At 39.2% G+C, this 17,429-nt stretch overlaps 2 protein-coding genes across 2 annotated transcripts in view; one reads left to right on the top strand and one right to left on the bottom strand.

The window, feature by feature from the left end:
- The window catches only part of rev3l (REV3 like, DNA directed polymerase zeta catalytic subunit), a 70,025-nt gene extending 62,506 nt beyond the window's left edge, over positions 1 to 7,519 (top strand). The window contains exons 31-32 of the mRNA XM_057353126.1: positions 441 to 659; positions 6,522 to 7,519. Of these exons, the coding sequence (XP_057209109.1) occupies positions 441 to 659; positions 6,522 to 6,662 (360 nt within the window). The 3' untranslated portion in view covers positions 6,663 to 7,519. The remainder of the gene's footprint in view (positions 1 to 440; positions 660 to 6,521) is intronic.
- A 101-nt stretch (positions 7,520 to 7,620) lies between these two features.
- On the bottom strand, positions 7,621 to 16,946 carry LOC130565959 (sodium-dependent glucose transporter 1-like). The gene is made up of 4 exons (XM_057353136.1): positions 16,404 to 16,946; positions 10,267 to 10,435; positions 10,023 to 10,139; positions 7,621 to 9,938 (listed from the first exon to the last, which is right to left on the bottom strand). The coding sequence occupies exons 1-4, from the start codon at positions 16,677 to 16,679 to the stop codon at positions 8,644 to 8,646; spliced, it is 1,857 nt and encodes a 618-aa protein (XP_057209119.1). The 5' UTR covers positions 16,680 to 16,946; the 3' UTR covers positions 7,621 to 8,643.
- Positions 16,947 to 17,429: the final 483 nt, after the last annotated feature.

Genomic DNA, 17,429 nt, shown 5'->3' with positions numbered 1-17,429 from the left:
CCTGTGTTCTGATCATTGTTAAATTTAAAATCTTGGGAAAACAAAACAGTGGATCAAAACGCAGCTCTCCCATTCACTTGTATGGTTTAAGTGGGCTTTTTTCCCTCAGTAATATGGCAGCGTAGTTAATGTATCACAGCAGCGGAGCAGAGTGGCCGATGCCGCGTCTAGGTATTTATTATGTTTATGGCAAATAAGGCCAAACATATACAAAGAAAAACAAAATGGGCCCCAAAAGTCATCCCTGAGGAACCCCACAAAAATAAGCTGCAGAAACAGAAAAGTAACATCCCAGTAACTTTTGTCCTATAAATTAGAACAGAACCATTTAAGAGCATTTCCCTGAATGCTTACTCACTGCCTTAATCGATCTTTATGATAAACCTTATCATATCCGAATGTGGTCCAGTGTCTGTTTGTGATGGTATTTCTCTGTGTAGGTACAGAAGGTATGGAGCTCTGGGGTGTTTGCAGGGGGCGAGGAGAGCACAAGGAAAGGTACCATCTCTCAGTATTTCACTACACTGCATTGCCCCGTTTGTGACGAGCTCACGCAGCTGGGAGTGTGTGAGCATTGCCGTGCTGAACCACAGCTTGTCGCTATTACCCTGCACCAGGACTTGAGGCTGTGGGAGAGCCAACAAGACCAGCTCTTAAAGGTTTGTGGCCACCTGTGCAATGTTATTAATCGTGTCCATCTTTTACTGACTGGAGAAATATTGAAATTACCTGGAATACATGGTGTCTTGACATTCCGTGGGTGCAGCTACTCGTATGAAGTCATTGAGATGGTGGACACAAATTCTTTTAAATTACATTTAGGCATGTACAGTCAGTACTAAAGACAGAAAATGAAAACTGAAAATTATAATATACATCTCGGCATTAAAGCAGGAAGATAAATTTGGAAAAAGAATGATCAAGTCTTGAATATATGACTGAGGAATATGTTTGCTACATAGATGTAGCATGGGTAGTAAGTGGGATAATGTGAATCCTTATATCAGGTTTCTGTTTACTCTGTCCGGGTTTTCTCGGCAGTAATGGCAGACAGAGACTTTACATTATCCAGCTTATGTGGCTGATAATATATTGCTTTTATTTGTAATAAGAAACAGTGTCACCTAGTGGTCATTTTAACTACAATAATTGTTTTCATTGTCTTTTATACAGTAGTTAGTCAACCAGAATGCCCATTATTGCCACGTTGAGTGCTGCTGATGGGGAAGGGCGGCAATTAAAAAACATTTACCTGTGAAAATAATTTGCGAAATGTCCACCAGGAGGTGCAAATGGACAGTTTGTACCTTCAGTATCTAAGCACATAGACAGTAAAACAGTGAAATGTTCAGTGATGAATACCTTTTACGTGACAGGAGGCAACACATTAAAATTAAAATAAGATAAACGTTATAGGCTGAGAATGAGCCAAATGCAGGATATATGTGACCCTGGACCACAAAACCAGTCATAAACCATACATCAATGGAAAGCTTATTGAGTCAGCTTTCAGATTATGTATTAAAGGGGTCATATGGCGGAAGTACGTGTTTTTCTGTGTTTTTGGTGTGTTATAAGTTGCCCATGCATGTATTAGACACGTAAAATTGCACAAATGAAAGTGTGGGAACAAAAGATGCATTCTATCTAAAAGCGAATGCTCAACCAGACTTGCCTGAAATGCCTCGTGTAACCACACCACCGGCGAATCTACGTAACTTCGTAACATGATTTGACTAAGACCGCCCAAATCTAAACGTAGTTAAGGTGGGCGTAATTGTAAATCTCATTGTATCGCCTGTCAGTACAATTGCTTTGGAAACTGATGTTCCGAATGTGGTAAGAGGCGTTACATTTCCATGAAATGCTTGCAGTATTTGACCAATCACTACGCACTGGTGAACTGGCCAATCATAGCACACCTCGCTTTGTAAAAAATCAGCGCGTTTCAGCGAGGCGGGGCAAAGAGGAGATACAAACATGCACGGTATGTGGAAAATACAACGTTTTTTAAACTTTAAATGGTGTATACACATTGCGTCACATCTAAAACAAACAATAATATTCGTTTTAGCCGTGCAATATGACTCCTTTAAGTTCATTATTAGAGCAAACGTGTTGTTAAAGATCACAGGGGTTCATATAAGGATATTTTTTTCCACCAGTCATAAGCGACTGCATATGCCTGATAGTATAATAAAATATAGAATACTGTTATAATAAAAATAATAACCCCTGTCTTTTCTGTTCTTACGAGCAAACCATTGAACCGCTTGATTTGTTTTTACTACAAATAAAAAAGTTCCATGACCACAATTTAATACATCCCGTAGTCAAGGATAAGAGCGATTAGAATACTTGTGACTTTATTCAAGGCTGTTGTCAGCCACAAGCATGCTGTACACACTGAAACATTTTAAAAGTAAACGTCACTGAATACAGTGATGAGAGAATCTCCTTTCCACCACCCAGCGCAAACGCAATGAAGTTCAGTATTCAATTTTATTATAACATTAAACTGTCACGAAGTAAAACATTTTGAACATGCAACAGCGCTTTTAAGCCAATGCATGCATAACCCGCTTTAATATAATATGGGGGGGTAATTCATGACAGAATTTTCATTTTTGGGTAGAGTTTCCCTTTTCCCCAGTGGAGCAACGCAGTCCTGTGTTTGCAGTCGTATTTATTCTATATGGGGCATGGATGCTGATAATCCTTTGATCTTATTCAATTCAATTCAATTTTATTTATATAGCGCTTTTCACAATGTGCATTGTTCCAAAGCAGCTTTACAGGAGCAAATAAGAAAAACACAGAAAGGTAAAACACAGCACAGTGCATGGTGTTTATAGACCAAGCAAGATCATTATAATAAATAATATCTAATAAATAAATGAATAAATAAATAAATAAATGCAGTCTCCCGGTGAGCAAGCCAACACTGCACTGCTCTGCTGTGGCGAGGAACCCAAACTCCAATGCTGAATAATGGAGAAAAAAAAACCTCGGGAGAAACCAGGCTCAGCCGGGAGGGCCAGATCTCCTCTGACGTGTCATAGCTGCACTCAGTGACCCCGACCAAAGCCACCGAGCAACGTCCACGAAGAACAGGGAGAGCCCACGAGCCGCGACCCAGGAAGCCCCACCCGCCGAAACCGTGCAGGTCCAACCCGGTCCCATTCCGCGATCAACAACAGACAACAGAGGAACAACCAGGGAAAAGTAGTAATGGCATAATTAACTTTATTCCTCTGTTGTCCGACATCGACCACAAAACAAGACCAACCAGACCAGACCCACACAGTCCCAACAAATGAAACGCCCCGAACCACAACCAACAAGCCCCCCCACTCCCTACAACACCCACCCAGCTACCTCCAATCAAAGTCACTGAGTGCAGCCATAACTTCAAACTGCTGTCGTGTGATGTAAGTTTAGCATTAAATACCAAGTATTGTAAATTTAGCATTTATGTGACAGGTAGTCCGTCTTTGCTCTCGGTTGGGGATGGAATTGTCTGAGCTGGGCCGGCCAGATGGTCGCCTTTTTCTTGGGTGGTGATGGAATTGCCTTGGATGGAGCTGGATGGTCAGTCAGTCCGCAGGCTCTCGCAGGAGGATGGCACGGGATTTTCAGATGTAGCTGGCGTAATCTCTAGTTGTGGATGGGCATATGACGTTCATCTGGGTCTGGCGGAATCTCTCCCTACCTCGGGATGGGCATCCCGAGGCGAGGGCAGAAACAGAAAGAGAATAATTAGCGTAGCTGCTGTTCATTAGCTATGTATTAGTGAATGCTTGGCTGAAAAGATGTGTCTTTAATCTAGATTTAAATTGGGAGAGTGTGTCTGACCCTCGAATAGTATCGGGGAGGCTATTCCAGAGTTTAGGTGCTACGTATGAGAAAGCTCTACCCCCTTTGGTGGATTTAGTTATTCTAGGTGTTATCAAAAGTCTGGAGTTTTGAGATCTTAGAGAGCGTGATGGGTTGTAGTGTGGTAGAAGCTCTGTTATGTAGGTAGGGGCTAAACCGTTTAAGGCTTTATAAGTAATTAAAAGAACTTTAAAGTCAATACGATACTTAATGGGTAACCAGTGAAGGGTTGATAACATTGGGGTTATGTGATCGTATTTTCTGGACCTGGTTAGAACTCTGGCAGCTGCATTCTGAACTAACTGTAGTTTGTTTATTGATGCTGCAGGACAACCACTAAGCAGTGCATTACAGTAGTCAAGTCTTGAGGTCACAAATGCATGAATAAGCTTCTCTGCGTCAGCCACACATAAAATATTTCGCAATTTGGCAACATTTCTAAGGTGGAAGAAGGCTGTTTTTGTGACATTTGAGATGTGATTTTTAAATGACAGGTTGCTGTCTAATATAACGCCAAGGTCTTTAACTGTATTTGTTGGAGTAACAGTGCAGCCTTCAATTTGCAGGTCATAATCCGAAATATTCTGCTCACGTGTCTTTGGTCCGATAAGTAATATTTCTGTTTTATTAGAATTTAAAAGAAGGAAATTACAAGTCATCCAATGCTTTATATCGTCGATGCACTCTGCCAATTTGGATAGTTGGAAGGAATCATCTGGTCTTGATGAGATATATAGCTGAGTATCATCTGCATAACAGTGGAAGCTAATTCCATGTTTTCTAATAATGTTTCCAAGGGGCAGCATGTATATGGAGAATAGCAAGGGTCCTAAAACCGATCCCTGAGGTAATCCATAATTTACTTGCGTTAGATTTGATGATTCCCCATTTAAATGGACAAATTGATGTCTGTCTGATAAGTAAGATCTGAACCATTGTAGTGCCTGTCCCTGAATACCGGTATAATTGTGTAAGCGATCTAGAAGTATTTTATGGTCTACAGTATCGAACGCAGCACTAAGGTCGAGCAGGACTAGGAGTGAGATGTTACCTTTATCTGATGCTATAAGCAGGTCGTTTGTAATTTTAACGAGCGCAGTTTCAGTACTATGATGCGGTCTAAAGCCTGACTGGAATTTTTCGTGTATGTCATTATTTTGTAAGAAAGAGCACAACTGAGTGGACACTACTTTTTCTAGTATTTTAGACAGGTAAGGGAGATTTGAAATCGGTCTATAGTTTCCTAGTTCATTGGGGTCTAAGTTTGGTTTCTTGATAAGAGGCTTAATGACGGCCAGTTTAAAGGGTCCTGGGACATGGCCTAGATTAATTGACGAGTTGATAATGTTATAAATGGGCTCAATTGCAACGGGTAATAACTCTTTTAATAATTTAGTTGGTATGGGGTCTAATAAGCAAGTTGTAGGTTTAGATGTTGCAATAAGTTTAATTAAATCTTCCTGTTTTATAGGTGAAAAACACTGTAGCCTTTCTTTTGGGGCGATGGTTGGTACTAATTTATAGGACAGACTTGGAGGTTGAGTTTTTACTATTTTGTCTCGTATGTTTTCGATTTTCTCTGTAAAAAAATTCATGAAATCATTGCTACCAAGGTGCGGCGGAATACCCAGGTCAGGTGAAGTCTGTTTATTTGTTAGTTTAGCAACTGTACTAAATAAAAACCTTGGATTGTTTTTGTTAGTTTCTATGAGGTTACGGAGGTGCTCAGCCTTTGCTGCTTTTAGTGCCTTTTTATAACAGTTTGCACTCTCTTTCCACGCAATTTTAAAGACCTCTAATTGGGTTTGTTTCCATTTGCGCTCCAGTTTACGTGTTTCTCTTTTAAGGGCGCGAGTGGTGCTATTGTACCATGGTGCTGCGTTTTTCTCATTAATCTTTTTAGACTTCAAAGGTGCGACAGCTTCTAATGTATTAGAGAAAATAGTACCCAATTTGCTGGTCATGTCATCGAGCGATTCTGTATTTATTGGTATGGTTATTAAAGGAGTTATTAAAGGAGTCAGTCATGATCTTATAGAGCGATTCAGTTTAAAGAAAATAAAGCTTAATCAAATAAATGTTTTGCCATTCTTTTATGCATGATGCACAGTGTAAGTTTTGCACAAGCACTCTTTTCTTATCTCACTCGCTGGATTTCTCAATTTGCACAAAACACAGAGCGAATGCTAACATTAAGCTCTGTATGCAATCTAGCAATAACTGTCCCTACACTTTATTTATATATTGAAAATGAATATAGTATTGATGGAATGCATGGGGCAGATGAGCTTGACGCGTCAACTTGCGCTGAGTTTAGATCTATAAATAAAGTGCCGTTCAGCGCTACACAATAGCAAACACACATTAAAGAAATACAGCCACGGGAACGGGCGATGGCAGAAGGATTATTCTGGTTGAGTAAAATCTGTAAATCTGTACTTTGTGCCTGAAGAAATCTCCCCAGTAATTTAATAATGGTCAGTAACCGCTGAAATGCACAATGCACAGGCTGCTTTCCAGTCATAAAATATGAACTATAAATATATTCTGTGTATTTCATATATTATATGCTTTACATTTCAGAAATAGACCTGTCATCTTTCTTACTCTTTTTAAAATTTTCTTGTGTTTTGATTGATTTGCAGGTATGTAGGAGCTGCAGTGGTAGTGCAGAACGTCAGATGCCATGCATCACATTGGACTGCCCTGTTCTTTACAAACTGTCCCGAGTTAATCGACACCTTTCTCGAGGGCCTTATCTTCGCCAACTTCTGGAGCAGTTTTGATTTTCAGATGTTTTTTTTTACTCTGGTGCTAAACAGTCATAAACTAAGCACAGCTTTGTCTATATCATCGTTTGTGAAGGTGCTTTCCCTTTGTGGATTTTGGTGTCTCCATCTTTTCCTGTTGTACTGTGTTGTATTGCAGCACAGTGGGACTGAAGAGGCCTTAAATATAGAAATGAGGCGAAGATGGTTTTGATGTAGTGTTTGAATTTGCTCTGTAGTCCTTGATCTTTGCTGTCATTTGAGTATTCAGTCTTTATATTGTCATATGTAATCTCTCAAAACTGAACCTCACATGCGCTGTAGCAATTTGTAAATCAAAGATATTCAGTTCTGACTGTGATTTCTTGTGGAGCAACGTTTGACTCCAGTTTGAGTTTTTTTATATCAGATCAGTTTTTTGTAAATATGCCTTGTATAGTTAAGATCCTAACTACTTTCTGTCAGCACTGAAGAAACAAATGAAATTTAAAAAAAACAAAATGGACCGTTTTCTAAGCAAGTCCTGCTTGATGCACATGTGCTGGAAAAGTATTATTTCTGTCCATTCTCCACAGAGGCAAGTCTAAGTATAAATAAGTATCAGCCTTAACTTCTTGGACTTCTGCAATATGTTTAATAATTTATGGCAAGAGTATATATTGTCTGTGTGCATATTTTCTTTCCTGTTAACATACATTTTCTAATACTTTCTCTATTCTAAAACAAACATTAATTCTCTCATTTTTTTAACAGAACAGTATGTATTTGTAATCTTGTAAAAACCTGAGGTGCTTTGTTTTTAAAGAACATTTGTGGGTGGAGTTTTAAAATTGATATAATAAAAATCAACATGCTTAATAAATGCTCAAGAACTGTGATTGAGGTCAGGAATACTGAAGCCTGCCTACTTTGACTACACACACAATATTCAATACAGTTAATAACCAAACAATGTAATACAGAGTGAACATGAGGGTTAGAGCAATTAAAATAATTTAATAGAAAATTTTAGAAAGGAAGGACTAACAATTGAAAACCTCAATATGATTATAGCACGTTTTACACTGCAATTTGACCACAAACTTAAAACAATTTCTACATTAAAGTGCAAAATAAGATGGAAACTGATTTGATATTTCTAGCCATTTGTCTGCCCACACAAAGCAAATATTCAGCGCAATGCAACGACCACAGACAATCATAGGTATTTTTTATACAGTTATGTGGAGTAGGGTGTTTGACCAATGAGATTTTACGGTGGGCAAGGCAAACAGACTGCAAATACAGAAAGCAAGCGATTAACAAAGATTTGTCACAGACGTTAAGGATAAAAACGTGAACATGGAAGCTATCACTTGCTTATGGTTGCAGGTCAATGTTTTGACATTAACAGACACAAAAATGATATTTTTGGTCATCGGCAAGCACATATTATTACGGGAACAATAGATTTGTTTTAGTCAACATTCGTAAGGATGCCAAAAATGACCCAAGCATCAAAATATAAACGTTTTCATACAAAAAAACCACAATCTGCCTTCCAAGATAAGTGTATTGTGCTGATTACAATTCTGTAAAATCTTTTCATTCAATAACAAAGTCCAACAAGAGAGATACAGAAATCCCATATCTTTTAGTAGTTCTTACATACCCATGTCCTAACATTCTGAAAAACTAGCTGATGTGTAAGTTTAATCAGTGGTTTATGTGTTACCGTAATTCAACTTTTTGAGAATCCTGCAACCGCCAATCAAAAACATTGGTTGGAAGTAAAAGGCTTGATTTGGCTTATATTGGCATACCTAAGCAACACAGAAACGATTACATGTTCAAATGTCGAACATGCAAGTGACATGTTAAGCGTTAATGAATCAACGGACTAGTGTTATCTTTTTGCCCAAAAGAAAATTGCTTTGAGCTTCAAGTTGCTGTAAAGGATTCAACCGGCCAAGTTCCTGGACAAGTCCAAGGTCACACTGATGCAATTTATTATAGTATTTCAGTCTTTCTTCTCCCTGTCTAGGGACAGTAACAGTTTGCGTCTGGGAGAGTCTGTTGAAAAGGTGAGGGTGTTAGACACCGGGGCAATGGCTGGGAGGTCTGTTGGTGGTGGGACTGAGGAAGCAGTAACTGACTGGACAGCAAGAGCACTGGCTGCAACATCCGGTGGCATTAAGGCTTTGGAAGGAGAGCTCACCATGTTGGCCTCATCCATCTCTATTACCTCAAAGTCTGCATCATTCCATTGGTCAGCTTCACCGTCATTCTCCTGTTCCTCCTCTTCCTCCACATTGTCCAATAGTGCTTGACGGTACTCGCTGTCATCGACATCCTTGGCGTGTTTGCCTGGCACTTTCCATAAGGCAGTATCCCCTCCTGGTGATGCCAGTTTGTACATGAAGGGGAAAAGAACTGAGGTGAAGGTGGATGTGCCAAGTGCCAGGTACATCAGCAAGGGCTGATTCTGCACATGCCCCAGCAGAAAGCCCAACAGGGATGGCAGCACCATCTCACCGAGTGCTGCACCCACCACGAACACTGCAGCTGAGCGACCTGTCACTGTTGTGTACTGCTCCACCCATGAAATCCCACTGGGAAAGGTGGTAGACATAGAGACACCATACAGAGCAGTGCAGGTCCACAGCACAGGGTTATTGAGGCTAAAAAGGAGCAGCAACAGTGAGGAAACTGTGGTGCCCACTAGACTAAGCAAGATCAAGGTGCCCGGGCTAAGACAAGTCGCAAAGAAGATGGCCAGACCTCGGCCAGCTGCGAATGTTCCCCAGAAGAGCGAATTGAGCCCTGCTGCCCATGTTTGATCCATACCAGCGTAGTCCTTGGCGTATGTGAATATAAAAGAGCCATATGCCACCTCACTACCAACGTAGAAGAAAAAGAACAAGGAGAGCAGGAATATAAGAGTACTGTGGTGTTTTGAAAACGACTGCTTTCCCGTGGCTGTCTTTGCCCCATTTGAGGCGGAGGGGCTACAGAAGTACAGAATGAAAAAGATGAGCGACACCAATAAAGCGAAAGCACCGATCACTATATAGGCCCACATAGACGTTAGAGTGGTACTTTTTGGATGGAAGAACGGCAAAAAGGCACCAATAGCCTTGGACGCATGGCCAGACATGAGAGGCATGGAAATGGTGCCATTGTCGGAACTGTGGCCAAACAGTAGCTTGGCAATAATTGGGGAGACAAAAGCTCCTGCAGCAAAGCTGAAGTGCAGAGCCTGCATATGAGGCCCAGCATGCTCTCCCCAAGTGTTCAGTATGAGAACATTACCACCTGTTGACAAGCAGAGACCACAGCAGTTACACAAAAAGGTTTTATACATGAGGTTTACTGTATGTGGATAAAATGTGTAAATACCTGTATCTAGAACTCCCATTGACACCCCCACGCTTGACATCAAAGCAGTAAGCAGCCAAGCCTTTTTACAGAATGGCGTCCCAGACATCCCAAATGCTGTGATCAACAAGGAGAAGCCTGCAGAGATAATTCAGCCATGCACAAAGAATTACAACTTTCATTTCTTTATCAAAAGGACACATTTTTATTTTCATTTTAAAGAGAGATTCCAACAATTGACTTTGCATTAAGATTTCCCTCTTACCAAGCAAGAGATGGGGATTCACACTGTCAAACAGGATTCCTCCTAACAAGGAACCTCCAATGTATCCAGATGAACGACCCACAAAGATGTAGGACAAATTACCAATGCTCTTGTTGACATTAAGAGCCAGGTCTTCAAATGTAGGACCCAATACAGAGATTGCCATTCCCTATAAATACCAGAAACAAGTAAATTATCTTATTGCAATCAATTTGTTAAATATAACCCTGTATTTATTCTGCCCATTGTCAAAACTAATACTAATATAAAATACAATCCGTGAGTAAATGGAACATCTCTCTCGCACAAATCCTTCGCTTTACTTTAAACGATGTTTATTAACCCACTGGAGAAGAATGCATTACTTTTATAAGTAAAGTGTGTTTTTTAAGCTTCAAAAACTGGAGTTTATCCAAGGCCATTAGTCTATTTGTGTTCAGACGAAGAAAAAATAGTAAATAAAGAGAGAATTTTCTTTTGGGGGTAACTTTTCTTTAAAAAGCTATTAAGAGGTATAGTATACACACCTATATGTCATCTGACTCTTTTTAAATAGCCTGACACCTGTGCACAAGACCACCACTAACATGCGGACGTGTATGATAGTAAGAGGTATGCTATTCACATACCTCTTAAATAGCATCATAAAAGTCATGAACAAAAATATTGGCACCCTCGCCTTGGTAAATATGAGCAAAGGCAGCTGTGAAAATAAATCCTCCTTTTGATCTTTTCTTTAAAAATTTCACAAAAGTAACAATTGAAAGTGGGGGGAATTTACATTTTGAAATAAATGTTTTTCTCTAATACACACCGACCACAATTATTAAGAAGAAACAAATCTGCTCTCATGCAAAAACAAAGTACAACATAGTATACATTCGCTATACTAGAACTTCAACCAGGACTGGGTTCTATATGAAGTTTTTTTTGCAACAATAACACAAGATGGTGCACACAGAGATAAAAAAGTGCCTGGATCTTTATTGTTGTGGACCTACTTTTATACCAGAGAACATCGACATCTTATTCAGATACATGGCATCATGGATTATATTAAATATCAACAGATAAAAAAAATCAAAACCTGGCTTACTCTTCCAGAAATATTATAATGGATCGTAGTTAGATCTTCCATCAGGGCATTGGTTCAAAACAAACTTATCAACACAAAAACGGGTCACTGAACACAAAATCAAGATCCTGCCATAGCCATCCCAGTTCTCTGATCTGAGCCCTATAGAAAATGAGTGAACCGAAGAGGAAAAGCACTAACATTTAAAGGAACTGGAAAAATTCTGTATGGAGGAATAGACTCGGATGACATGTATTCTCAGACCTCTTTTAGACATAAAAGAAAAGAATTTTGTAGATTTTTTAAAAGATCAAAAGGAGAAACAAAGCAGATATATTTTTTCTTTGTGTATATTTACCAAGGGTGGCAATATTTTTGTCCATGACTGTAATATGGTAGTCATTTAGTACCTCTCACGAAACCACTGAAACATCACAGCAGTAAAGATTTTAATTATAAAACATAAAATCTGCAACACACAAAAAAAGATTTTAAAACTTGAAATCACAACTGCAGCATACAGTAGTACCCAAGCCCAGGTTAACCTGACAGCCCGGTTATACTGCTGTTGCCTTATTTGGCATCTTCTGTTATGCAAATACTGTACTTATTTATAAGTACTTATTATGCCCCTACTAATTTTGCATTACTTTGATCAAAATAACCACAAAAGTATAACTACCCTGCTGAAAAAAACACCACAGAAATTCTAATGGTTTCCATTAAAACTCCATTGGATACCATTAGGTTTTATTAAATACCTTGTGTTTTGGACGTTACTTGAGTATGATTTAATGGTCTCGTCAACAGAACCCAACACATACCAGTAGAGACTTTTGTTTCCATTACAACCAATAAAATTCCCATCATAACATAACCATTAAATCTAGTAGAATTTATGTGATGGTTTCTATCGCTTTTTCAGCAGTGTATGCATTCTAAAATACTAAAATATAGTTTATTGCTGCTCATTGTACATCCAGTGGAGGGCTGATTGTGCTCATCAATGTCACTTTATACTCGGCCATAAAATCACAGCGCAGGAGGGGCGGGACAAATACCGCATCAACCAATCGGCAAATACCTTTAGGCTACAACCGTATGTCTGTCTACAATGCCTAAAAATAATGCAGGAATTAATAATTTAGGATTCGAGTGTCAATGTCTGTATCAGGTAATATCCCTGTACTACCACTATATTAAAAAATGTTAATTAAACAAACTATCTGCAAAACTAATACTAGTTTGACAATACTTAGGCGGACATTCCGTATCAAGGCAAACAATGTTGTTGTAACACGCGTTACTGAGATTTTAACAGGTATAATATTACCCAAATTTTATTAGTAAAGCGTTATATTACTGAGTTACAGCAAAAACTAATATTTTACTGTAATGTCGTTACTTTTGTAATGCGTTACTCCCAACACTGCACGTTAATGTGCTCCGGCTCAGAGACACGGTAGCACAGAGCTGATCATATTATGCACCGATCATACACGCAAATCCGCTGAGAAAACAAAACGTATCTGACCCGTTTCAAGTCTAAACAGTATGTTGAATGTTAAGGCTACTGTATATGGATGAGATCAGACATCACAGTCTTGATGAGTAAAGGAAAAGACAAACGCCAGTGTCACTCACCAACGTAAATCACAAGCTTCAAATGACACATCACTGATATCACTGATATTCCTAAAGTTTTCAATAGATTTTTACACCACTGTGGCTATCAATCACACTGTTAAATGCAGCTTTGCCAGGCTGACTGTGCAGTAAAACTATTTCTTATTTTAAAAGGGGGAGGGGCCACTCTCTGCATTTTTCTGTTGAAATTTAACACATCAAATAATGCTGCGCGTTCCAAGGCATTTCAGTGGGCCTTTAAGAAAAACCTATCGATACGTGCAACACGATCACATGCAGACCTGTTACGCGTCTCGAACTCCTTAAAAATATTAGGTTTGTTGGACATTATGTCATATAAACTTTAAAAGGCAATTAATGTAAACAGCAATCTGTGATTCTCTGACTCTGACAATCTGCAAATGCATCCTAAACTACAGTTATGCGCATAAGTTTCATACCCCTTGCTGAATATGCAAAATCTGAATAATTTTAACAAAAATTCATAGGAATTTCATGTTATTTTTATTTAGTACTGTCCTGAATAGACTATTTCACACAATAGAAGTTTACATATAGCCTACTCAGAAGACAAACGTAGTAAATTTAAATTTATTTAAACAAACCCTGCAGCAACAGATGAGAGATGGCTGACGTGAGCTCCGCTGCTGTACTCCTATTAGTAGTAACCCCCGAAAGTCGCTCATCATTTGCATAAAGTTGAGCAAATCTCAACTTTGTAGAGTCGCTGGACACGCCAACGGTCACTGTTTCTCGTGACGCTGGATGGTGCTAGGCTACCGTTGAAATGAATGACATCGCCTGGCTTTGTCGCTGGGTGTCACTGGTGGTCTGAACGGGGCTAAATAATGTAAGTGTGCTTCGGTCCAGAACTTTAAGTGTGATACTGCTCTGCGGAGGAGTGGGGACAATTAGGTTAGCGCTTGTGCACGGCAACGTGAAAATAGAGCAGATCCCCGTCCCTAGAAGTGCAAATAATTTGGGTTTCATCGGGCTAGGATTGAAATGCAGGCAGGGCCGTACGCAGGATTTTAGAAATACTGAGGTCCAAAAACTGATTTTTTGATCTACATATGTAACACTTGAAAGCGTTTGGCATGCAAATTAGATAACAATAGCTAAAACCATGACTGTATTTTCATGTTTATCAGTAATGAAAGTAAACACGTGGTCAATTGATATTTTTATACAAATACTACCGGATTGAAATACAACCTGTCTTTCATAAAGGAGCATTTGGGTTTGGAATGATATAAAGGTAAGAGAGTAACAGAATTTCCATTTTTGAGTGAACTGTCCCTTTAACTTTTTGTGTAGCTATGCAGGACTCTAATTGTGCATCGTTATATTTAAAACGCATCTAATTGAGGACAATATTTCACATACACGACAACGGTCTAGTGACATTTGCTGTAACACTGTTTATTTGCTGTTTATTTACCTGATCGACAGTGACTTTCTGGCTCTTCGAAACAACTTTTTGCGTCAACAACTTTCTATGGGGTGTTCTAATTAATTTAAAATGTTGTATTTATATTGATTTTATCTTAAAGTGTGCATTGTTATTACAGGGCTCTCAAGTCACACGCATTTCAGCCTGTTCACAAGCTCACACGCCACACCTTGTATTTCTCACACTAAGAAATAAGAGATAACGTCCCGCTTAATGAAATGTCCGTGCACGTCCGATTATGGTGCATCAATCCGTGTTTTACTCACAGCGCTGAGCATCACAACCAATCAAACACAGCGCATGAATGTAATGACCAATCAGAAGTTAAGATGAGTCACCAGCAGGGACTGGGCATTTTTGGCACAGATCGGCCCTCCACCATTTCTGTCGGGGGGTCCATGGTTAAGTCTGTCTACCGGGGGGTGTCATGCTTACGTGTCTTCTGCATTCGCGTTACGTGCATTCGCATTTATAATACGTCCGTCTGAGCGGCCCAAGCATCCGTTCCGGCCCCACACGTTAGCGGCCCACCGGAAAAACGCCCAGAATGCCAGATGGCCAGTCCGCCCCTGGTCACCAGTTTTTGTTTTCTCTGCTCGCTCGCAGAGAGCAGACATGATCAGTCAGACTCATTTATTATAACAGGAGTTTCATGCAGTCCATTTCATCCTTTACTGTATAACGCAAGATTATATAATCATAATTACAATACCAAAAGCAACAATAATGTATTTTTTTAATCTTGCAGTGCCTGTTTTTTATATTTATGACGTGATCATATGCTCCTCTGACTCAAAAGACATCAGCATCAGCCTTAAATCTTTTTTTATCATTTATGGTTAATGTATAAATTACACTTTAAATTACATTCATCTTACATTATGCAATATTGGTGTAAATATGGCACATTTGAGCAGCATTAAACAGCAATAAACCATGTCATGCTGCTGCAGTTTAAAGATGGCTTTTTAATATTTACTGTCTATAGTTTGTCATTATTCGTATTGGTTGAAACTGATTGCAAGTATTGAAGTATTTGAAGACAATGCACATTTAATTAACCTTTTAATTAATCTTAGCTTTGGCTACCTAAAACTAAGGAAAGAACTAGAGATATATTTTATTATTCTAAATTCTCCTGTATTAATGTTCTTTACAGCTATGCTAAGACAACATGTCTTAAAGCATAGCACTCTGGTTAACACCTCAGTAATGTTTTACACACACAGCTTGACATAAATTCGCCAATCCTGGTGTATGTGTGTACAGTATGTACATTGAGCACTGCTTGTTTGGGGCCAATTTTTTTTTTTAAATATGTAAAACTATTGATTTTATTTGGATTCTTCTATCAGATTTACCAATTGGTATAATTTATACTGGTCAATTATAACAATGGTAAAATCGAACTGCTAGAAAACCTTGAGAGGATTGGGTTGAGGGGCTGTGAAACTTTGAGTGGATCCTCTCTAACAGATCTCAATCCAAACTTTTTATAAAACTTGAGAGCCCTGATAAGTTATTATTAGTGTCAATATTTATTTAGATTTTATATTGTTTTAATTCAAAACGTTAATTTATTAGCATATTGTTAAAACTGTGCGTTTGTGGTTATGTCCAGCACTATTGCGCATAATTTGAATCCCTGTGAAAATGCATTAATGCCGCTTCAGAGCCGCATTAACGATCTGTGTAAATACACCATTTCGTGGTTTTATACAGCTTCAGACTCGGTTTCTGTGCCGCCTTTGCTATGTAATGACGCCTAATGTGACAAGGGTTTTAATATCGATTATTATCTTTGTTTTGATACAGCTGCTACTGTGCCTTTAAATAGTTAACTTGCATTAACAGGACAAGGGATCATGCCACACTAGATCGAATGTTTGTTCATATCCTTATTTGCATGGATCTGACCTTTCTATCATTCACGAACAAAGCAAACTTAACATGCGGACCCACCAGCCCGAGAAACGATGCGCAGAGCGCCAGGCTGACCAGCCATCGCCAACATGCTCCAGTGTTGCTCCGACTCCGTCCTGGTCGAATTATATCAACCTTTTCGGAACCCAGCTTTCGTGCCCCTTTGCCACCCTTCAGTGCGCTTTTCAATCCTTTTCGAACGTATTTCCGCTTATCAAAAAGAGCGTCCTCCTCCTGCTCGTCGTTGTCATTATCCTCTTCCATTCTGGCAAAGCGGACGTGTTTCTTTTTCGGTGCGGCTTCAGCGGGAGGCATGACAGCGACTGTGACGGTTCTCGAGCTGTCGTGTTCGGAAAAACTATAATCGTTGTGATGACAAGGTTCGTAGCACGACCCGACTTTGATGTCCCTACATTTGTAACGTTCGTCACTATTAAACTGTTATATTTTTTAGTATATGCTTGCAAAACTAACTATTTCTGTTCTCACACGACTAACATTTGACTATTACAGTTGCTAAGGACGTGCAGTTTACAAACTTCCGGATAATACGTATATGCATACACAGACACAAAATAAAAGTACTTCCGGTTTGTTTAATGATACATTTCTTGAGGTCAGAAAGGGATGTTACAGTACATGTTTCTCAGTTTGAAGGATGCGTCTTTCCGACGGTCCTCAATCTAGAATTAAACGAGATGTCCCTTGTAGCAGAGACCGTGGTTCTATGACCAGCGGAAGACCACCAGATGGCATAACTGAGTGGAACACCTTCCCGTCCTTCTCCTGCCATTAAAGGGATAGTTCACCCAAAAATAAAAATTACTTTATCATATACTCACCCTCATGAAATGTATAAATTACTTTGTTCTGATAAACACAGAGTCATCATTTACTCACCCTCAGGTTGTTTCAAACCTCTAGAAATGTCTTTGTTCTGTTGAACACAAAGAAAGATATTTGGAAGAATGTTAGCCATTTTCAGTTCTGTGAAATGAAGTTTGTAAACTGCACGCCCTTAGCAACTGTAATAGTCAAATGTTACGACAGAATTTTCATTTTTGG

Source organism: Triplophysa rosa, linkage group LG15 (genome assembly GCF_024868665.1).
Source record: "Triplophysa rosa linkage group LG15, Trosa_1v2, whole genome shotgun sequence".
Taxonomy (NCBI): domain Eukaryota; kingdom Metazoa; phylum Chordata; class Actinopteri; order Cypriniformes; family Nemacheilidae; genus Triplophysa; species Triplophysa rosa.
Note: the sequence above shows the minus strand (reverse complement) of the source record. Positions and strands in the feature narration are given on the sequence as shown.

Coding starts and splice junctions, on each gene's coding strand:
- LOC130565959 (XM_057353136.1), bottom strand. CDS start 16,679: ATGCCTCCCGCTGAAGCCGCACCGAAAAAGAAACACGTCCGCTTTGCC. Junction 10,436..16,403: donor GCGCATCGTTTCTCGGGCTG/GTGGGTCCGCAT, acceptor TGGTATTTATAG/GGAATGGCAATCTCTGTATT. Junction 9,939..10,022: donor AATGGGAGTTCTAGATACAG/GTATTTACACAT, acceptor GCTTGTCAACAG/GTGGTAATGTTCTCATACTG.